Source organism: Carassius carassius, chromosome 13 (genome assembly GCF_963082965.1).
Source record: "Carassius carassius chromosome 13, fCarCar2.1, whole genome shotgun sequence".
Taxonomy (NCBI): domain Eukaryota; kingdom Metazoa; phylum Chordata; class Actinopteri; order Cypriniformes; family Cyprinidae; genus Carassius; species Carassius carassius.
Window position 1 is genome coordinate 7,112,330 of NC_081767.1, and position 24,675 is coordinate 7,137,004.

Below are 24,675 nucleotides of genomic sequence, written 5' to 3' on the forward strand. Positions count from 1 at the left end.
ATCAGTTCAATTCAACTTTACTCCAAATATATGAACTTACCTGTTTTGAATAGCATACTTTATATTTAATGTGTTTGTTCATGTCCAATATTAGTGTTAAACTTTTGGACTTTAAATTATATCTACTATTGATTTTCACCGTTGACTGATTTTGTAGAACATTTAGACTGATAACTTCCATGCACAGATGTGGCAAATTTGTCACAGGACACGCGATATGACAGTTGCGTCTGACTATATGAACTAGCTGTTTTAAATTTAGTATTTTTAATAATTAACGTTAGTTTATCAGTATATTTGAAAGTATATTTTTTGATTATTGGTGATTCCATAGGCTCTCTCTCGCGCACCTGCGCGGTTTAAAACACGAAATAGTTATGCTATGACAAGAACAAAGAGTCTTTCTCTCGCTCCACCCATGCACGATAATATCGTGTATCGTCGATCTGATCTGATGTGAAAAATGACCATATCGCCCAACACTACAACATGAATGGATTTGTTTTGTTTTGTTTTTAATGACCCTCCCCAACCCGGCCCACAAATAAAGTGACAATTTCTTTACCCACCCCAACCCGACACGTGGGTTATGAGACGACCCGCGCATCTCTAATGCATATGAATATGAAATCCGATCTATCGCCAAGACATACTCTATGTACTGCTGCTGCTCCAAAGAGCCATGTGAACACATGTATTACTATCTATGTGAACCTTGGCTACCATGCCATCTGGCTTAACAGTAGTGGCCTACAACTAAGTGAACCATAGCTACCTCGCTGACTGGCTTAACACTAGTGGCCTATGACTATGTGTGCCTGGGCTACCACTCTGACTGGCTTAACTCTAATTAGATATGCACTATGTGTAATGATAAAAAAAAAAAAAAAAATTATATATATATAATTTTATATATATATATATATATATATATATATATATATATATATATATATATTGCAAACCAATAGATAAGACCCCAGCATCCACCTGATAAAATATCATAATTTAGTAATAAATTAATAATTTTATATCTGCTGTTATTTTCTACTCTCTACTTTCTATTTTCATCAGTCCCACTGGCAGAGCAACAGCTTGTCAATTCATGTTCGTGCAATGATGAGATTGACAAAGTTAGCCGATGCATGCCAAAAGTTATCAGGGTTACTGTGCACAAAACTCCTGGGTGGACTGAACTTGAATGAACTGAAAAAAGCGAAATATAACATTCTTTCGCTATTTTCTGAACTACATAGCACAACGAGCACATTTCTCAAAACTAAACTACTCATAATGCATTTCATTCAGGTCTACATCAACCATAGATCTGATGATCTTGAGCAATAACTCAAGACTCAATAAATAACTCAATAAACTTAAATCCCTTCTATCCACAACACTGTCATTGATATGACTGTGATAAGCATGTACTTCTGACGCTGCACGCAGCTTAAATTGACCACACACTCATCACGATGAGTGCACTGACCTTAGAAAAGTGAACGTGAACAATATTACACCGATGTATATGGTGAACCCCGGATGAAATGCATACACTAGAACAGTGTTGGGGAAAGTTACTTTTAAAAGTAATGCATTAAAATATTGTGTTACTCTCTAAAAAAGTAACTAATTACATTACTTAGTTACATTTTATGGAAAGTAATGCATTATGTTACTTTTGCATTACATTCGTATTTTTAAATATGTGCAGAGCTTGATTGTTTTTAATATAAGAAAGTTATATTTGTAGCAAATGTAAAAGATCTTTAACACCAAAAAGTGTAATGAATAAACCTCAGGCTGAAGGATAAGTAAATTCATGTCTGTACAGTAGAACACAGGAGAAGAAGGTTCAACACTTTTCAGCAGTAAAAAAAAACAAACAAACAAAAAAACAAAACAATGAACCACAATTGTTAGTTTATCTAAAGTCATTTTTGCTTATTAGTATGGTTGAACTGGATCACCAAAGGTCACCAGCAAAGACATTAGTTAATAAAATGGGATCAGATACATTTGTGTTAACATATTTAATTATTGCAGGTGCTTCGGTCTGCACGCCCACTGCTACTTAGCCACAATGAGAATAAATGCCACATAGTCTCGTCAAACTTTACTTAGGCTATATTCTTTTACTTTAGTTTATTTTATTTTCTGTTGAGAGTTTCATGTTCTGAGTTAAGTTTTGCCAAACGCTGTGTCTCTGAGTCTGACCTCAAGTGCACGTCTGAAACTTCAACCAGCCCACAACTACGCATCTTCAGCCAATGTCCAATGACTGGCTTCCCAAGACGTCACTCCCATGACTACTGAACTTCCAGCCAATCAGCAACCTTGGGAAACCCCCTTTTCGATGACAACAAAGGGAACCCTTTTACACAGGCAACACAAGTAACGTACCTCCAGTTTCTGAGCTGAACTGGTGCATTTAATATAAAGTTTAACCTCATTGGGGAAACTCAAAGCGAGGGTTAATTAAGCGATTGATGGTTGTTCATGTCTATGGTTGTTCGATACTAATTTCATGTATTGCTTTAAACTTTGGATCTCACATTTTCATTCTCTTAAACTCATTCTTTCCTCACTTTCTCCCTGCAACTTGTATGAATGTGTGAATGTGTGTGTTAATGTGATAGATTAGTTTATATGTTTTAAACAGCCAATCTTGTTACTGTGCTAATTAATAGTGTTTTATTATATTATATTATTATGATATTATATGGCTTATTCAGTAAATCATTGGTCAACTCAGTGATCAGCCTTAAAACAGTGATTCTGTACAAATTCCCTCTAAAATCTTAAATGGTTCCCTTTGAGCTTAATTGATCTGTTTCCCTTACATGTTCTTGTAAATTAAAAAGTAATGAGTTACTTTACTAGTTACTTGAAAAAAGTAGTTTGATTACATAACTTGCGTTACTTGTAATGCGTTACCCCCAACACTGCACAAGAATGCTTATTCAGTTTAACCTGTTTCATGTCCATTACTATTGCGATTACATGCTCTAAACTGCTTTTGCTCCAGCTGTATAAACACAGATGCTAAATGCTGCTGCTAATATGCTTAATATTTTGCTGATGCTTACAATGCAAACTGCTAACATGACACTTAGTTTAAACTTGTTTATGGTTGCTCTTTTTTGTATTCAATTAGGCAGACTATGCAAATATACACAGCCATATGGATTAAAAGAGCATTCACATATCATGTTAATTTCAGCTGTTCTGAAGTATGCTGAAAACCAAAGCCAGCAAAAAAAAACAATCAGCTGTGCCATGTGATGATGTGATTAGGTCAGACTGAGATAGACCTATTGTACTGCGCCATCTAGAGTTTCATGCCAGAATTCTGTATATTATTAATAAGATTGTTTTCTCACACAGGCCTAAAAATGTCCCCACAAAGTCAAAATTTGCTGGTATTACTAAACTTGTTGTCCCCATAATGTGGTGAATACAGACACACACACACACACACACACACACACACTGATGCTTATTTATTTATTTTTATTTGTGATCATGAACATTCATTTGACATTATTTCTGTAGTTTACTCTAAACATTGATAATGCAGTGTGGGGTCTGAAATGACTGTCAGTAAGATGCAATCTTTCATAAGTGTTATGGCTGGCTGATTGACTTGTACTCTTAGTAAGGAACAGCTTCCACCCATCTAGGAAAGCTGTCAACAATCATCAGGACTGTCATGTACCCTTGGCATCTTGGAAGTGAAATTTAATTCACCAGCAGTTGTTGAAAAGGAAGTGCAAGTGTCTGTGGACCTGGCAGTCATTCTAGACAGAAATTAAGATGAAATTGTGATAGCTTTTAATATAATAGTTTAGCAGACCGCTTACATAAAATGCATATAACTATCAGTTGCCGCTTTATATCTCCCAATAATATGTCTGTGTAAGACAATGAATACTGTATTTTTTTGGGGAGGGGGCACAATTTAAAGTGTCTCAAAAGTCTGGTGTATCATACTTGAAAAAGTAAAATATATACATTATACAATAAGTAATACATATATACTGTTATAAAAAAAAAAGTTATTCTGTCTTGTTTTTTTAGTTAGGGTTTCTGGAGTGGCCTGGATATGTGTATATCTCTGACAATTTTATAAGGAAATTGACTTTGTGTCTTGATTTTTGTGACTGTTTCCAAGTTTGCTTGAAATATCATCATGTAATGTCACACCATTTTCAATCCAGGGCGCCTATTCCTCAGGTGAACAAGTTGATGTACATCTCTTTGATGTCTGTGCCAATGAGCGTCTGTCTGTGTCAACACAGTTATGTCAGTTACAACTTGATTGGTTTTCATCCTTGCAGCTTTTTGCACTGAATAGTCAGCAAATGTTTTATCGCAGCTTTCGGTATAGTGTAAACTCAGGGGTGAGTTTTGGATTTAAAACTACTGTGTGCATTGTTTTAGATGTCAAAATTAGGGCTGTCAGTTTAATGTGATATTTTTTTTAGTTAATTAAGCACATTAAAAAAAATGTGTTGAAAAAATAGCACAATTAAGTAAACATGAAGTTTTCCAACCAGCATTTCGAGCTTGAAATATCACCTTATTGAAAGCTTATTTTTGCAGGGCCCCAGTGGCCGTTCTCACTGCATGTGCGTTTTCAAAAACAGCTGGATGGAGCTCAGTGGAATGCACAATGCAGGTTTTTGAGGTATGCTTATTTGAATATTTTTATATTGATATGAGATCCAAAAAACCCAGCACTCATGGTGTAAAATGCCGTAACAAACAGTGAGACGTGATGTAACATCCAAAGATGTCAGTTTATATACTGTAGTTCATGTTAAAAGAAATGAATATTTTATTCAGCACAGGTGTATTAAATTGATAAAAAGTAAAAGGTGTAATACTTTTTAAGGGTTTAATTTGAAGACTTATATTATGGCTGCTAGAAATGTAACTTTGTCTTCACCGGTATACAGTATATAGTTTATTTTACAGACACTATAGCTACATTCACAATGCCAGCGTTTTTTGTTTCTGTTGTTCCTCTTTTGAAAGTCACTTTGGATAAAAGTATCTCCTAAAGTTAATATAATATAAATGTATTTACTAACAGGTGTGACTCTTCAGTTGTCCTGTTCATAAAAGCTTATTGATGTGCATGGCTTCAGTTCACTCTTTTATGAATGAACTGATGTGATTCTTGTGACAATCAGTAATAGCATATGTAACAATAACTAAAGTAAATACCATACACTTCCATAATACCAGAAGGTCGTATCACAATTGACACAACATTATTTAGTAAATGTGCAAATAGAAATGCTGTCAAATCTTAAATGTTAGTAGCTTCGAAATAAATGAAAAGAAGTGTATCTGGAATCAGTTGAGATGTTTGTTGCTTCAATCAGCAAAGTACCTGCTTTAATGAGACCTTTCAGCTCAGTTTGTTGTGCTATTTTATTTTCTATGGAGGCGTAAAGGGCAGTTTTCAAAGGCAGAAAAGGTTGTTCACCATTTAGGTGGACTGTATATTTTTAGTTGTTAACCTTTTATCAAGTCATTGAGCGATTTAGATCTCTTTCTGTCTCTTGAACTCTGTGTTTTTAAAATGATTTTTAAAATTCAAATCTATTAATAATGTACTTGGTTATAAAACAGTCATGTCATGAAGAAAAATAAAATTTTCTATGAGCTTTTGTAATAAAAGAGTTTGAGTTACTATAATATACAAATGGTGACTCTGTTATGCTGTAGCAGGCATTATGCTGCCATGGTTTGGGTTCAGTCATCCCCATCAAAAGGAATGGTCACTCTAAATCAATGCAAAGCTGTTCTGAGTAATAACCTTTTTCCTATGATACATTTCTCATATGTCTACTTAACAGTTATAAGATAGTAAGTGCGAAAATGATGTGAATCATACAGTTGGCTATGGCATTGACAGTCACCAGATCACATCTATAGGTGATTTTGGACCAATGTGTTAAACTCCACCATCATCAAAACACCAAATAAGGGTATGTATATATATATATATATTACATATATATTCAATAATAATTCATATTATTATTTTTTTTTTTTTTAATGGTCAGATCTCTCTAGTAGAGTTCCAGTCTCAAGAATCAGTGCCAAGATATAGAAGCTGTTCTGATATACTAATGTTTGTTGACCTTTGCGAATTTCAGACAATTTTCCATGACTGCCCTCCTTTAGTTCTGGTGGGGAGGGGGGGGGGGGGGGGGGGTGCATTGGTGCATTGCATTCCCCTGAGAAACTTTGCACTTGCTTGCAAAAAATTTGCATTCTTTCGAGAAAGTTTTGCATTGCCCTGAGAAACTTTGCACTTGCTTGCAAAACATTTATGTTCTTTCGCAAAAGTATTGCATTCCCCCGAGAAACTTTGCATTCAAATCACAAAACGTTTGGTGTTTCTTAAAGGAATGCTAAATATAAATATAAATTAAAACAAAAATTGATCTCAATTTATTTAGCATCACCATGTCCCTTCAGGAGCTCTGTAATATTGAATTTTAGATCATGTAGAAGAATAGTGCTCAAACACTAGCTCAGGTAGATCAAATCACACAAACAGTAGTGTTGGGGTAATACAATATCAACCATTGAAGCCACTGAGTTAGCTGAAAAACAGCAAGTCACTTGCTCGGTTTTTCTCACACAGTATCTGTAAAATTCAATAGACTTGGCAGATTTAGATGCAATTAAAACACCAAAGCAGGAAAACTAGTCCTATCCGAATCTGACTTTTGAATTATGCCCTTAGCAGTTCCGAATCTTTGACATTCACTCTCTCACGATAGGAGTGAGTATGCCACAGCTTTCCGCTTAGCTTGTTCAAATCCCTCAGCCTGGATTCTCTTTTCACAATTTTAATTTTCTTGCCTTTTCTTGGCCATCGCAAGGCAGTTTGTTTTGCTTAGAACCTGAAAAAGCAAATTACTTCCATAATTAAAAACGTCTTCAAAAGCTTAAAAAGCAAACGACTTCAAAGCATAATTCCACGAAATCAAGTAGGACTTAAAAAGATCAGAATCCACAACAAACCACTTCAAAAACAGTCAAACGAATGTCGTACACAATCTTACATGCTTCTGTTGAAGTTTTCAAAGGTATTCCATGAATATTTAATCAAGTACATTTCATTGCTACGATTTAAAGCTCCCAGCATAATAACATGCCCATGAGATCCTCTTCCATATGGATGTAAAGAGCTGGATCTGTCTGTTTGGATTTCTCTACTCCTCTCTCTCCTGCCCGTCTCTTTCACACAATTCTTGCTGCTTGCCTGTCCATCAAGCATTCAGCCAGCCATCCGTCTATTCATCTTTCTATCAATCAAATTCGGTAACTGCCTATATTTATTTATATATGGGCGCTTTTCTGTTGATTTCTATGTAGGCAGCTGTCAAGACACCTGTATGCCATTTTTGGATCAGTTTCCTCTTTTCTTTAAGCATCTAAAAGCTGAGAGTAACATTTCTTTGCGGGTTTTTCAGCCTGAATGGGAATGCATGTTCATTTTATTTATTATTATTAATATTATTTATTTTATTTTTCTTTGTGAGAAAAGGACCCCTCAGTTTTTCTGTGTGAGAACGGGATCCGTCATATTCTAAAGGTTCAAGACAGCAGAGGTCATATGTTATAATATTTATAGTATTAAAAGGCCTGTCTTTAATTAGGACCTCATAAATGTCAGCACACTTTTATCCTTGAGTGCCACTCTGCATAAATACAGATCCACCTTTTGGGCGGGCTTAAATTTCTAGAGGCAAGGTGGTCTATAAACGATTCAATGCCATGGGAAGAATGAAGCATTTATGTCGTTATTTGTGGGGTTGTCCTCATTACTGAGCATCACATCTGTGAGTTAAGTCAGATGGCTCGGTGCGTTGGAGCTTAGTTACTTTGCTAAAGTTCTAATTGGCAGACAGCAGAATAAGGAGATTACAGCAGGTGTATGATGACTTTTTAATTAAGCTATTCAATAAGTCCTTCCTCTTTTGGCACCGTTTTTAACACAAATGGGCAATTTAGAATCGTTTGTAGCAATTGTGAATCCACAGCATTGATTGATGTGATATAATAGTGATCAAATTAACTCTGTGTTTTCTCTGTGTAAATACTAAGCATTTGCTATATGAATTAATTTCATTCTGTTTGAGTGGCATTTGCAATAGAACATGGCAATGTTCATGACACATTTAACTTATTGCAACTCATTTTTCGGTGATGAGAAAAAAGTAACAACATAAGAACAAGGTGTCAAACTGTCAACCTGTCTTTTCCTTTATGTATTACAAGTGTGCATTTGTGTTTCAGATAAAAAAAGGAATTGCTTATTGCAGAAATTAACTCTTTTTATCAGATAATTTGTTTAGTTAATTAATAAAATGTATAATTATTTTATATATAAATACATGTAATTCCGTGCAACATTTAATACACTACAGAAGTTTGGGATCATTCAGAAGTCAGAAAGATATTTATTGCCGAGTATATTTCCACACACAACAAATTTGTATTGGCAACAGGAGTTTCCAGGACAGAAGAAATACAGACATAGTGCAAACATACTTGATAGTCCAAACATACATAGGAATTATAGGAATTACACAGTACAGATGAAATGTAAGACTAATATAATAAAAAAAGAAATGTAACCCCTTAGTTGTCACTCAAATTTTTTAATATTGACTTTGTAGTGCACGATCCAAACTTAAATTTTTATAATTCATGAATAAAAATATTTTTGTAACATGATATTGATGAAGCATTTACATGGTAATGCAATGTCTGATTTTAAAATGTGTTTTAAAGGATGAATTTTGAGATTTTAAGTTTTCAGTCGATATATAATTTCTGATGATTTCTAAAATGTGATGGAGAAAAAGGCAACGAAGAAGTCTTTCTTTTTAAACAAAGGTTATTCTTTTTAAACTCCAGTTATAATTTAGATTTTTGAGGGTGCACTCTTGTCATAAATTAATCGATTACTTTTCCTACATAATTTTTCACAAAAAACATTGGTAAAATATATATTTGGGAGTCTTAGACCTTTCCAACGATATATAGTTTGTCAAGATTAGATTAGATTTAATTGTAATATAGTGAAGTAAATGTAGGCGTCCCACAGAGGGGACAGGTGACAGTTAACAGGTTTAAATAAGGAAATATAATGCAGAAGTAGAAATATATTGTGTATATATATATATATATATATATATATATATATATATATATATATATATATATATATATATATATATATATATATATATATATATGAATTATTGTTTTATTGAATTTAAAGATGTTATTTACAAATATACAGTTTATGTAGTTTACAAATGTACAAATTTCAGATACCATGTATAAATGTGACAGTTATATAGGACAAGCTATTCGGATATCCTATTCTCTCCTTCAGTGCCTGAAGGATTTTTATACCTATTTGTTGTCCAACAAATACAAATCGTAAATCTGACTGCTTTCACAGACTCCTCAGCACTCAGTCTCAACTTTATTACATGTCATTTGTTCTGTTGTTGTATTGTGAGACAACTAACCTCCCTCGACCATAGTGACACGGTGTGTGGTATGGACGGGAGCGATGGAGGCTATACAGTCTGGGTTTGTTGGTTCCCAAATGATTATTTCACATATATAATGTGAACAATCGGACAGTATAGTGTGAGCACATAAATCGTGAGCTTTGGCTTAATATCACATGCTATTCAATTGTACGGTGAGAGTTATTTAACAAAAAACCATTGCTGAAATTGTATTGGTTTTATATACCAAAGTTACTACGTACCATAAATTTAGGATTTTGTTCAAATCCTTAACACTAAACATGAGCAGTAGTGATCCATGCAAGTATATCTTAGAGCCTGGCAATTTGAGTCTGAATTGTTAGATGTAACAGCGCTATCTGTCTTATTTTCAGATTTTGCTAGAGCTGTTGCTGGGAGACCTGTGTCATACGCTGCAGTGCTGCGGATGAAGTCTGACAGTTCCTCGTCCTCCTTGTTAAACTCCAGGATGAGGTTAAGGAACAACCATGGAGTGGGATTGTCTAGCCAGGACTGGCCTCCGTTCTCCAGACACAGATACTCTGCCCTCAGCTCACAGGAGGACTATAGGAGCGAAGGTGAGAATGAGGCTGAATCCCACAATCCCATGCCAATTCACAGACTCTCCTGCTGAGCACTTACAAACGTACTCTGGCTGATCTGTGTTCTCATTACGGGGCGAATGAGTTCTGGTTTTACTTCTAACTGACTTTAAAAGTTTGACCTCACAGTGAGTGGCTCAAATAGTATTTGGAGTTGAACATTGTCTTGAATAGGCCTTTGGACCATGTTTGAATGAAAAGATCAGACTTCACCTGACTATTAAATGTACAAGACCAATTAAGGTTTGTTTGCTCACACTCAACAGGCATCCTTCTTAAATTATTGAACATATCATTGCTAGACAACAGAATAAACTGTGTGTTGGACACCTGCAAGACTACCTCAGTCAAATAGCTTTTCCAGTTGGGTTTTGATGGTCCACCAGCTAGACTAGCCCCAGACTGGCACTAACCAGCAAGCCATTAAGAGCCTGATTTGAGTTTTTTTTGTGTGTCTAACATACAAGGACAATGTATTGGAGTCTTGTATAACACTGAAAGTGACTTAGATGTTTCAACAATGAATCATGTCTCATAAAAACTGACGGAGACCACGGCCAAACGGAAATTGAGCAGGCATCATTGAAGCATCTCAGCTCTTCCCAAACTCCCAGCCTTCTGTCAGCCTGACGATAGATGGATGCTGTTGTCACAGAGAGAAATGCATATATATATATATATATATATATACACACACACACACACACACACACACACACACACACACACAAGATAACAAGATGCACTATAAAGGAGACCTTTAAAAATAAAATAAGTTCTTTCAAAGCTTTTGGTTCATGGGGCATCAACCCATTTGTTATAACTTCTGAAACAAATTATTCTGCTGTTGTAGACTTTTTAGGTTATTTGAGGACATCTGTTATCGCTGTGGTTGACATGGTTTGTGGTTGATTAAAGCTGATCTTTATCAATTGTGATACCTGGTTGAGGTGGTTAATCTAATCTATTCTTATCTGTTTGTCTTTCTGTCTGTCTGTCTGTCAGTATGATCTCTGTTTTCGCTCAAATAGCCCAAAGATTTACTGAATTAACATGGTAAATGGTTGGTTAAAACTGACCATTAACTGTTTCTCCCATAGACAGAAATCAGACTTGTGGTATTTTGCCACTTATTCTGCCCACTTTGACAGGAAGAGACCTTCTGACAGATGTGTAAAACGACCATGATTTTGTTTTTATGTATTTAGAAGTGGAGAAATCTAAAGTAGGCAGTAGATTGGAAAGTAAATTATGCATTCAAAATATAGTGTCGCAGTATCTGTAACAGTTATATAGAGAACATAAAAAAGCTGGTAGATCAGCTTGGTTTAGCTGGTGGTGATCTGGTTGAGGTAGTTAAACATATTCCAAACCGATATTAACAATAAAAAAAAATGTCCAGAAAAAATTACCACTTTTTTTGCACATCCAGACCATAGAGTCACCAAAGTCACCAAACAATTGAAGAGGTTATCAAGATTGTGTAGTACTTTGTTACAGGGAAGTGTTTAACAATGCAGTCATGGTTCAGTGGGAACAGATGAATACGTCTGATTGGGTCAGAAAGGGGTCACAGGAACTGTCTCATTCGAAATGATGCAGTCAGAATCTCTAGATCACCACACTCCAACGGTTTAGGGGTCATCCAGGAGACGACAGGGGATCCAGAACAGAGCCGTCACGTAAATGAGGCATGTGCTGCTTTCTTCGCCACACTGCGAGGAGAGAGTAATTGTCAGTAGTGAGATGTGTCCTCACAGTATAACCCACACTCTTCAGGTTGTCGTGGAATTGTAATGCTGAAGTGCTCATGGGGGGTACACCAGGCTGCTGTTCTCCCAGTGAAGCTGACGGATCACAGAATGCCTCTGAGATGACTGATTTCTGTGACATTATCAAGCTGCTAAATCATAAAACATTCAATGTCGCCCCATACTGAGCCTATAAGCTGCCTCCGACAAGCTGCACAGCACTGCAGACAGATAGATACAACATCCGCTTAACAAACACTACAGTAATTCTCAGTTGGCACTATTTAAAACTCACAACTTTTATTCACAGCGTAAATTTGAAGTTGATAATAAACAGCTAAGTATGATATCACAGCTGATACAAAAGTGGCCTCACAAAAGTTTTAGAGATTAGTATTATGAAAACATAAAAGCATGTGGGCAGCAGTAATTATCCCCTTCCTACATCTAGCACACTGTTCTCTCACACCTATGGAGTGCAGAATAAAAAGCAGCCTATATTTTAGAGTACTTGTTACATCTCCTGATGGCATAGAGGTATGAGGAAGACGTACATAAAATATAAAGACAACCCTATAATTTTGGTCTCTGGGGAGTACTGGGGGAGAATGACACAAGGACAACTGACATGAAAATAAGTGGTTTGCTTTATTTATAAAAGAAAATATAACTTATACAAATGAAAACACCAACCCTAACCTTATTTACAACTATATAAAAAGAAAAATAACACTAATTTTAAAAGCCTCGGAGATAAGAAAATGAGCTGTGCAGAACAAACAAAAACAACATAACATTCACTGACTAAATCTCCACTCTCTAAACTAACTGAAAACAAAACCCCAAAATAAAGTCTTCAGCGTTTAACACGCCATACCTAAAGCTTCGCTAACTAACAAAACTTACACAAGGTTGCACACGCCCCTTCCCTATGTGTCTAACAAAGGGGAATTCTACATGTTTGCTCAATGTATGTCACGTGACAAACTTCCCTTTCCTTTATCTCCCGGCTGGTGAAGTTTGTCAGACAAGATGTTTTGTCAAACACAACAAGCGAACCACCACTAATTCAGCAGCTTCAAACTAACTGACCCAGCCAACAAACACTCCAAGCTCCTCCTCCTCTGTTCTTCACAGGTGTCTTTTATCTTGTGCCAATTGATGATTGGATGTTTCACAAGCTGAGGATAATCATGATGGGCACATTACCCGACCAATCACAGCACCTAAATTAAAAATTAAAATTAAATTCATGCATTTAGCAGACACTTTTACCCAAAGTGACTTACAGTGCATTCAGGCTATCAATTTTTACCTATCATGTGTTCCCAGGGAATTGAATCCCCAACCTTGCACTTGATAGCGTGATGCTCTACCAATTGAGCTACACTAAAACACTAAAAACAAAACCTAAAAACAGAAACAGCAGAGAGCGGGAAACAGGAAGAAAGCAATAAAAAGGAGAGAAATGCAACCAATAACAAAAGGGGAGGGAACAACCAAAACAGTACTGTATATACATTTATTTTCTTGTGTAGTAAGTAGATACTTTTTTACTGTTAGATAGCTATTACAGTAAATCCCTGTACTACATTTGTGACTGCAAACAGCAAAACATTAACACTGTTGTAAATGCATAAATGGCTTGTGATAATGATCAATTGTGATTAATCATGATTAATCAGTTAAGTGTGTTTGCAAATATGGATGAGTGTCTTTTTTGTAAATTTGCCTGAGTAAGAAATGAGGAGTTTGTGGTCTATAACAAAGGTTGCCAACTGGCTGACTCCGTCTGAATCCAGACCACAAATAATTTTTACATAATGAAATAAACAAATGCCAAATGCTATTTTCTAATAAAATCACATTTATATTATGAAAAATCAAGGTCGACCCAGTAGATAAATTTGTGTCCTATGGCACCACGGGTTGCTAATTGACAGATGCTTAATAAGACAAGCATAAATAAAATCTAAGGGCATAAAAAGTCTTAAATAGGACAAGAAAGTCTTTGATTATAGGAGGTCTTTAATTTGAGGATGGAAAGACCAGAATTGCGATATGGCTTGATGTGACTATTAAACTTTGAAAGTCTATTATTTCATTGAATAAATATATGCTCTTCACGTTTCAAAGTCAGCTGCTGCGCTGCTTTGAGTACTGCAGATACTGGGGAAACCACTATATTTCTGCCATTCCAAAAGTGCCACCTGCTGGGAGAGACTGGGCGAATTAAAAACAGAAGTGAGCATCTTTACCTGTTCAAACTGAGCTGAACAATACAAGAGAGTGAACCGCAACATTTTACTATCATTGCTTTTCAACTTTTAAACATATACAAAGGCTCCATGATGTGTTGAGTCTCCATGACTCAAACATGCCACGGCCTATCTGTAAAATTGTGTACTGCCATGAGCACTCCCTGTTTAATAGTGAGGAAAAGAACGGTTGATTGAACTCTCAAAGGCATTCATTAGACAGGAAATCTGACTCCTCAGGTAAGGTTTTCTCACTTGAAGAAATGGCCTTTGTTATTTGAGGCTTTTGTTTAATTTGAAAGAAGGATACTTTTGATGGTTGGTCATCTCTTTGTCACAAGGCCAACAAACAATAAGAGAAAGAATAAGAAAGTTAAATTGGAACAGTTTCCAGAACCCACACACACAAAAGTGTGAAATATTCCATGCCTGTTTGTTTTAAAGAAATAGTTGTGCAAATGCAAAGCGTGAAAAGTCATCATTTACTCACCTTCATGTTGTTGCAAACTTCAGAAATGTAGCAATCAAATTTGATAATTCCAAATAATTTCTAAAATAATGACATGAGAGTGATTAAATAATGACAGTGGGGTGAATTAACAAGTCTGTTAAATTTGAGAAGTAAAAGTACTGAATGAAGTGTTTGATGCTTTCTCTTTTTGCAACAAATTTCTTCATACCTTTTTTCAAAACATTTAAGAAGAGGGATCGCCAGTCCTGTCCTGCAACTCTGCTGTATCTCTGATCAGTGTATAATTCCAAAGAGTGATTTGTTTCCCACTAGAGTCTCAGTCTGCTGACAGATGACTGCACAGATCTTTTCTTCCTTCCCAGCCACCTGATCATTTCTAAATGGTGAGAAATGCAGTATCATGATGTCTCAGCCACCAAAACTAAGTTAAAGATGGTAGAGTAGTACTAAAATTGTTTAGTAGTGCCATGGCATTGTTTGAAGTACACTGGACTATGAATGAATTTCTGTATGACTGAATATAAAATGTACCACAATGGTATTATAATCTGATACACTCTAAAAAAAAAAAACAATGATATGATCAAAGTTAATTTGTCTTTTTTTTTATTACATTCAACTCAATCTTTTAAGCTATACAAGATTCAACTAGGTTAGGGTTGTGTGTGTGTGTGTGTGTGTGTGTGTGCGCGTGTTTTTTTTAATTACATACAACTCAATCTTTTAAGCTATACAAGATTCAACTAGGTTAGGGTTGTGTGTGTGTGTGTGTGTGTGTGTGCGTGTGCGTGCGTGCGAAGGTAAATGTTAAATATTAAGCAGCACAAATGTTTTCTACTTTGATAATTATAAGAATTGTTTCATAAGCACCAAATCAGCATATTAGAATGGAAGTTCATGACACTAATGATGGGAATAATTATATAAATATTTTTCTATTTGAATATACTTTAAAATGTCATTTATACTGTGATTTATGTAAAATATAAATAATAGTTGACTACATAGTTGTTTTTACTGTATTTTCTTTGATCAAATAAATGCCTTGGTGAGATTAAATTATTTTTTAAAAATGTATTATTTTTATTATTATTATATTTATATGTTTGTGTGTGTAATGCTTTTGTCATACATGATTACTTCATCTAGTTACCAAAATGTTGTGTTATTGTTCTTGCAAAAAATGCCATATTATTGTAGTGTCAAAAACATTTGTGTTCCTCTGCCCAAGAATCATCCCCAATTACACCAAGCTTGTCCAAGCAACACAGATTTGTAAATAATTATCTGAGACAGAGGATGATTGGTGAGTAGAGGTGTTGAGGAGACGGAAGCGAGCCAGGGAACATATGGGCCGAGTGGGAGTATTTGTGCGGGGAAGCGCACTTTAATCTCAATGGCCCACAGTCAGCTGAGGCAGCCAGAACACAGAGATAGAGTGAATCGAGTGCTGCTTTACATAAAGATTCTCCATTTTTGTCAGTAAATACAATGCACTGCTAAATTGATCAAATTACATTCCTCTACATACGTTGAGGGTTTCAATTGAAGGTAGATGCAAAGCCATATTATTTTGTTTAAAGTCACTCACATTTTGGGTGTTTCATATTGGGCTGGTGTGCTGACACCTGGGCAGAGACCAGCTTGAGACAATGATGATGTTGCAGCCTGTACACTCTGGGATTTATTATGCATGCAGCACAGAACATAAATAATAGAGCTAGAGCTTAGATAGCTTACTCCCAACCCACTGCAAATGACTAGGTTATCTGTGAACTCCTTCATCTCTTATTTTTCTCTATTGTCTTATTCCTTTACTGCACAAAAACATTTGCCAGCATTAGCCATTGCATAGCGGAGAGCTGTTCAAGGAACCTCTGATGATTTCATGAGCAGTATTGTCCTAACAATAAAGTACTGTGACTAATGGCATAACTACAATACTTTGATATATATATATATATATATCAAGATGTTAAATGATATTCATACCGTGTCACTTGAACTAAACCAGGCTTCTGCTAGGCTGCTACAGTGTTCAGTCACACATATTAAAAAACATCGAGACTAGATTTGTATGCATAGTTGATTTATTAGTGGCTGTTTCAATGGGCTGCTTTTTGTAAACTATCCACCAAATTTGGGTGTTCAAAGCAGGTTCATGAACACTTGAGAGCAATTTGACAGTGTAACCATAAGCATGTATGAATATCTATATCTGCAATAGACATCAGCACGTTTTGCTAAATTAACACAATATGATAAGGTGATGGCTTTAGCTAACACAACATGAAAAAGTTACCATATTTCAAAATTGGGTTAATAAAATGCAAACCATCACATTCTCACCTACAGTATGAAGGGTCATCCTATTTCTTCTGGAATTTTAATCTTGGTGGTTTTTATGACCTGGGGCTGCACGATGTTGTGAAATTGTTGCATATTGGAAAACGTATTTAAAAAAATGTCCAAACATGGTGGTGGTACATGTCCAATGTTAATATCTAAATGGTTTGTACCCAAATTACATGGTATTATCTTAATATATTTCCTAAAAAAATGTTAATGTGTTCATGAAACAACCTGAGATTTAATATTGGTCCCTCTGTTCAGCATAAACTCACAGAGCACAGACGGAGCAGATCTCCTGAGTGTTTATAATTGGAAGGACCTTCAGTTATTCTACTGAGATATGTTATTGCGTTCACCCTGGGGGCCTGACTATATGAGACAGTTAACAGGATTCCTAATGTGGACCGTCTGCCGTGTAGATCCAGCTGGACTGGTAGGATGAGCTTAAACTGCTTTGAATTGTAAAAACACCATTTTGTGTCTGACACAAATTCATTTCCCTACATGGGTTAGTTGTACAAAATTGATTTTTTTTTTTTTTTGAGCCCAGTCTTTTAGAGTTGGGGGAATGGCAATTGAAAATTCATGACAGAAACAAACTGATCAGTTGCTGTAATTTTCATCGTTGGTGGCACGGTTTAGTTTGTATGTATTTTCTGTTTGTTTCATTTAGGAATAACAAAGTTTGCAGAATATATAACTCACTTGGCTTCTTTATGAGGCATCAGGCTTGTGCGACAAAGCTACTCTCCTTTTTTGTTTTCTGTGGCAACAATGATAAAATACACATATTAAAGCATTAGTTACGCCCTTAATTACTTGCTTTTTCCCCTCGTCTTGTTGTTGTACGAGCTCTAAAAAAGCCCTCTGTCTTTGTCGAGAAGTAAGAAAGAGAGAAATAAATATGAAGTTGGCCAGCAAGTTGTTATGATTGTACAGCTGCAGGTTTATATTGAGTTAATAAGATTTCTGAACTCATAAGTTGGAACTTCCCTGGAGGACTTGAAGGCAGCGTAAGTGCCTTTCTCAAGGGTACAGTAGTGATAGCTCATGCATCACCCCTTGCAGCATTCAAACACACAATCTTCAGTTACTAACCTAGACTACACACATAGCTTGTCCTTGTCTTACTCACAATGTCAGTAATAAATAAGTAATAACACAATTTAGTAATAATAATAATTATTATTATTTATTTATTTATTTATTTATTTGTTTATTTATTTACTTTAATTTATTTACAAAATAGTACCACAATAGAGTATATTATCACAAACAAATAAATAAATAAATAAATCTAACTATCCCAGACAGAACATAGGGTACCATAATGACCTAGATTTTAGGGTTACATCATAACCAGTTTCAACTTTGTAAACCTTGTTTTTGCCTTTCTTTTTCCGTCTCACCCCAGAGAGCGAAGAGTTTGGTCCAGTGTTCCTTCAAGAGCCAGATGATGCAATCTTCTCCCTGGATTCGGATGATAAGAAAGTGATAATGAATTGTGAAGCCAGGGGAAACCCTGTTCCGACCTACAGGTACGGTTTACTCATTCCATTAACATGGATAAGATTTCATTAAATGGATAATAAATGACATTTAAATTCTCTGGAGCTTTACTGTGAATCCTTATTATCCTGTCTGAGTGGCATTTCTGTTAGATTAATGCTAATGATGCAGATGTTCCACTTTTCTCTGAGGAATCCTAATCAGAATTGATATAATGTTCTAGAATCATCATGATCAAATTACTAAATTGTACAGTCCTGTGATTCAGTGTATGCACTACGGTCTCATAGAAGTTCTATCCTCCAGGAAACAGAGAGCAATTCATCAATGTATCTGTTTTCGCCCGGAGCATTCGCTGAATGTCTATAAACATAAATAAATATGAGTGTTAGTGAGGTTGAATGATCCATTTGGTGCTGCTGAACTCTCAGACACTGATATGGGTTTGAGTTCTGAGTCATTAATTTAGATCGATATTCCCGTCTAAGATAGAAAGGCACATCAGGCTAACAAGCTCTTCAGTGGTTATAATGCGATCACTATATCTCTATCAAAACTAAATAAATAAATAAATACTCATCTGAGACCAAACTGGGGACAAACCAAAATCTAAAACATTCTGAAATTAATTGTATTTTTTCAGTTTTACCTAATGGCTGATGTTTATGAGATATTTTGTAAAGGCAAATGTTTCCTACATTACTGGTGGTCTTTGATTAGTTACCTCAGTGTAGAAAACTTTATTTAATTGTATATTAACCAGAATCTAATAATGGCTACAGAAAAGTTTTTTTTTTTTTTTATATATATATATATAATTCATTGCTTCTGCAGCTGGCTGATCAACAGAACCATTGTGGACCCAGAAGGAGATTTCCGCTACAGTTTGATTGATGGGAACTTAATAATACACAATGCAAGTGAGGCCATTGATTATGGGAGATACCAGTGTAGAGCTGAAAACAGCATTGGCTCCGTCCTGAGTCGAGATGCCCTCCTGCAGTTTGCCTGTGAGTAATCTGAAACATTTTGGATACTGAAATTCAGATTTTAGCACCATTTATTTATTTATTTATTTGTTTGTGTAATTTTGTTTTATTATGTTAATTGGTTTTAGTTCTTAAAAAAAAAAAATCTGCTTTGCCTACTTTTGTATATCAAGTTGTCTTGGCATCTAGCTAAAATGATTATTATTTATTTATTTATTTTGTTTGTTTGTTTGTTTAAATGGTTTTTGTCAAATATAAAAGTCCTGTTACAATTATTTGGGTCGATATAATTGCTTAAAATTCCTGCATTGACAAGGTTTAGACTGAAGTTTATTATTAATAAGCAATTAAAGTTATTCCCATGATGCTTTGATAATTTCCTTAAAATCTAGCCCCAGAGTTGTCTCCATCAGATGGAAAAGTGGCCTTAAAGATTTGCTTCACAAAACAAGAGCAAAAAGTGCATTTGTTTTCCTAGTAATCCCTTGGCTTCCCTCCAAAATATCATCACAAGCCATGGAAGCATGCAGCGTGGAGCTAGAGGCGCAGTTGCTTGCTGGAAAACACATTGTTAGTTTTGCTTACAGTTTCCCCAGGAGCGATGGCCATAATAGCCTTATTGTCATACCCAATGGGATTGTGTACTTCACTATTCACTGCTCATGGTGTTTTCTGTAGAAAAACGAACATTTAGTATATGTGTGATCTAACATTCTTACGAGCAGTAAATGTATTATAGCTCTGGTTAGGAAACCAGTTTTTTTGCTTCCCAGACTGTAATATTGAAGAGGTGTTCGAGTGTGTTCTCTCACCTACATGAAGATACGCCTTGAATTTTCTGTTCTTTCTCTATAAAAAAAGAACACTACGAACAAGATCATAAAGTCATTCAATGTGGGGTTTTTTTTTCTGTCGTCCTTGCCCGTTGCCTGGCTATAACCTTGCTCTGATCATTGTTGCCCATTCTGAAGGCCTGTCGGAGAGACAAAGGAAAGCTCCTGGCAGCAGACATTGGGATGCAGAGCTTTTCCCAGGCCTCACATAACAAATGGCCACCATTCATCACCATGTTGGACAGCCAAGGATCTTTCACTCTTATTGAAAGGGGACAGTCTCATGAGCCTGACATGTGCAACGAGGTTGTAATAAAATGAATTAACCATTATTCCAACACCTTGGCACCAAAGGCAATATGAAACAATATTCACAGCCTATTTTACTTCCGCATTCTGATGTATTTTTGAGTCAGACAGGATATTTAATGAGGAAAATGTAGGATGTGATTTGATTTTCTCCCATGACAATTGATTGGATCAAAGTGGGCATTAGTAGAGGCTTGATGACCACCCAAATAAGCTAATTATTACACAGATATATTGGAATAACTGATGAATCATATACATTAACACTAAGAAAATGCATTGAGACTCCTACACTGTGAAATGGTTGAAAAATCAATTCGTAAATTTACTGTTTTTGAAATCAGATTGTATCAGTACCTCCAAAAAGTAATAGTGAACTAATCAGGATTCACTCTGAACCTTAAGACTTTCACAAATCTAGCTGGTCATTTGAGAACAGAGCAACCTGAAGTGCACTTAAAAGCTGCAAGAGCCGATTTCTGCTGGCAGCTACTGCTGTGCAATTTCAAAATGATTAAAGGCAATGATTCCCTGTGTGAAGTGCATTGGTTGAGGTCTCGGTTCATGAAATGCAAACAGCTCTTCTGGCCATCCAGCCGTAGGTGAACATTTAGCTCGGATCTTTTTGTTTGCTGTCTTTGATTGAGGAAGCTGGGCATAAGTTTCCCAGAGATGGTCAATTCAGCCTTTTGGAGAAGGGCCTAGTCTTGCTGCCCCACCACGGATGTCACAGCCCTCCCTTGCTAAGAGACCTCTCATAACTCTTGCCAGGAAAACTGGTTGGTTTGCACAGAGTATCCACAGCTTCCCTGGAGATTCAGATCTGTATTTTTATATAAAAAGTGTTGGGGAGAGAAAACCAGTGGACTGTATTCCTTTCACAGTTTGTTTGTTGTGCCCCAAAGCATTCCCCTGTTGGGGTTTTTTTTTCTGACTCTTTGTTTTGAGATCAGAACTCCCTGGTTCAAGCTAGTTAACAGGCCACGCTTTGAAGACTGCATGCAAAGGGGGTGTCTCTGATCTCACCCCCTTCAGGTAAACAGTCCTCTCTCAGGAGACCCCTCCAAAGAGGGATGATGTGACTTAGGTGTCATGGCTTGAAATAACAAGCCTGTGGATATGTACATAGGTTGGTTCTGTTCAGAACTCCACTCTGTTTGACCACAGAAAACAGGGCTATCAGGAACTGGATTCTCAGTAGAAGGTGGCTAAAAAGTAGCTAAAAGTGCTTTCCAATTAAAAGGCCCTGATGCATTAATTTAGTGCACTAAATTATATATATATGTGTGTGTGTTGGAAAAAGGAAAAAAAAACTATGAATTGGACATATTTATTTATTTATTCCTATATACATGTGTATATATTGAAAGAACATCCAACCAGAGCGCAGTCCAATCAATACATGGAGTTTAAACACCTCTTTAAAAGGTTGTGCATTCTCTTAGACTGTCACTCAATTTTTGAAATGAGAACATCGGTTCTTGCAGATTCTTATCTTATCTCCGATCCGCCCTTATAGTTGAAAACAGTTGAATATCGATTTCCCCTACAAAGGTCTCAGTTTACCATCCAAGATGGGGAGTCAGGTAAATATGAGATGAGCACTTGAAAATGAAGAAACCAACCCAGTAAACTGATTTTTATCTTATCTTCTATCAAATGTGTCCATTATTTTTACATGGTTCATTTATGACTCTTATCATGAGAATACATTTCTTAGTTTTTGACAGTCAAATGATGCCAATTTTGGCTGTACAGATCGCCCTCCTAATTTACTGCCACTGTTACTTAATAATGAGCGAAGAAAGAAAGAAAACAAGAAAGAAAACTCGTTACATGTTGCCCAACTCTCATGTTTCATGACACCAGCTGTCTAAAGATATGTCATTTATCACATTTTTTCCTTTGACCATGTAGGAACAATGAAAGAAAATCTATTTTTCCATTAGACTACAGCGGAGAGCATTGATTAGTTATAATTCATATGTCTAGAGTGAATTGAAGAGGGCCAGGGATAACACGCTGATATGGAGAACAAGAAGACGCCAGTGACAGCACCTGATAAATCAATAATCTGCACTGTTACAATGGGATTTCCAGCCTCTCCATCTTGGCTCTCTCGTGACAGTTTGTTGGAGGAGATCACCTTTCCAAGACCATACATTACACGGCTCATACCAATCCCTCTTTCCTGCCGTGGAGCCAGGGAGAAGAAACAGACGTCTTCTGCATTCCAACGGCCCAGCCTACCAGCCGCCCACTTCACATAAATAAGATATAAACTATTGAATTGCTCTCTCTTAAACTTTATATCTTCCTTTTCTGCAGTCCCAGAGAGAGGTGTCTTGTCTTTTCTCAGCAGATGCTTTCGTTTTTCATAGAAAAAAATGAAGCTTTGATCTCATTCTCTTTTATTGTTAGCAGCCCCCTGTAGGTTTGAGCGTTAAGCACAGGTGTTGCGCCTGTTGATGGCTCTTTGTGCTTTTGCTGCAATGGATTAGTGCAAGAAATTCCTGCTGATCACAAATGGATTGGAGTGACAGTTGACAGATATTGGATTTAGCCGATCTTGAAACTAAGGTAGAGAATCTAGCTGATAATCAATTTAATTATATATATATATATATATATATATATATATATATATATATATATATATATATATATATATATATATACAGTACAGACCAAAAGTTTGGACACACCTTCTCATTCAAAGAGTTTTCTTTATTTTCATGACTATGAAAATTGTAGAGTCACACTGAAGGCATCAAGGGCTATTTGACCAAGAAGGAGAGTGATGGGGTGCTGCGCCAGATGACCTGGCCTCCACAGTCACCAGACCTGAACCCAATCGAGATGGTTTAGGGGTGAGCTGGACCGCAGACAGAAGGCAAAAGGGCCAACAAGTGCTAAGCATCTCTCGGAGAACTCCTTCAAGACTGTTGGAAGACCATTTCAGGTGACTACCTCTTGAAGCTCATCAAGAGAAAGCCAAGAGTGTGCAAAGCAGTAATCAAAGCAAAAGGTGGCTACTTTGAAGAACCTAGAATATGACATATTTTCAGTTGTTTCACACTTTTTTATGTATATAATTCCATATATAATTCCACATGTGTTAATTCATAGTTTTGATGCCTTCAGTGTGACTCTACAATTATATATAAATAATGTGGATATTATTATTATTATTTTAAACTATCATATGAAATATAAAATTCACATACAGGAAAGGTAGAGGAGAAATAGAAAAAAAAAAAAACAATTTCTGTCTTTCTACTTAAAAGTGTAGAAACACAAACTACTGTGTGTGTGTGTGTGTGTGTGTGTGTGCATGTATGCATGTACATTTGAACATAATACCATGCTCATATTTAATGTGTTTATGATACTGCTTATAAGATATGCTCATATTTTAGATGTGCTTTACATTGCTGGTAATTTTCTAAGAACAGAGGAAAGAGAAAGTTTATTTGATTGGTTAGAACATTTTATCAGTGGGTTGTGCTGCAGTGAGACTTTGAAGCCAAGAAAACATATTCACAGCAGTCAAGCTCTTCACAAATGAACGACTTGAGTGAACAAAAACTAGCAGTCTCTGCACTGAAGTGAACAAGAAGAATTCATTCTTTTAAAAGATTCATTACAAAACACTGAAATACCACTGACACACAGCCCACTTGCTTTTCAGAGCACTCTCAAACCCATGCAGCGCATGAAATGTGACAGATTAACTGCTTCTCTGTAGTGGGGAGTGTTAACCAATACGATTGAAAGGTTGGCAAGCTTATCTTCTGCAGGATGACTGTATTTATACAGGAGCATCTGACTGTGCTCAAATGAAGAGAGAAAGCTGAAGTGCTTTGGGGAATCAAATGAATGGCGAACTACGAGTTAATGTCCAAAAATGCTATGTGACCAAGAGATGGAACATAGTGGCCAAACACAAGCTGTTCGACTTGAATGGCAAAATCACACTGGAAGGGAAATCCGGACTGCGTTCAACAAAGTATACGCTG

At 36.0% G+C, this 24,675-nt stretch overlaps 1 protein-coding gene across 3 annotated transcripts in view; it reads left to right on the forward strand.

Annotated features, from left to right (window-relative positions):
* The window catches only part of LOC132155895 (contactin-5-like), a 285,593-nt gene that overhangs the window by 164,669 nt on the left and 96,249 nt on the right, over positions 1–24,675 (forward strand). For all 3 annotated transcript variants that reach the window (XM_059564654.1, XM_059564656.1, XM_059564655.1), the window contains exons 3-5: positions 9,956–10,159; positions 18,431–18,554; positions 19,360–19,535. In XM_059564654.1, the coding sequence (XP_059420637.1) occupies positions 9,956–10,159; positions 18,431–18,554; positions 19,360–19,535 (504 nt within the window). The remainder of the gene's footprint in view (positions 1–9,955; positions 10,160–18,430; positions 18,555–19,359; positions 19,536–24,675) is intronic.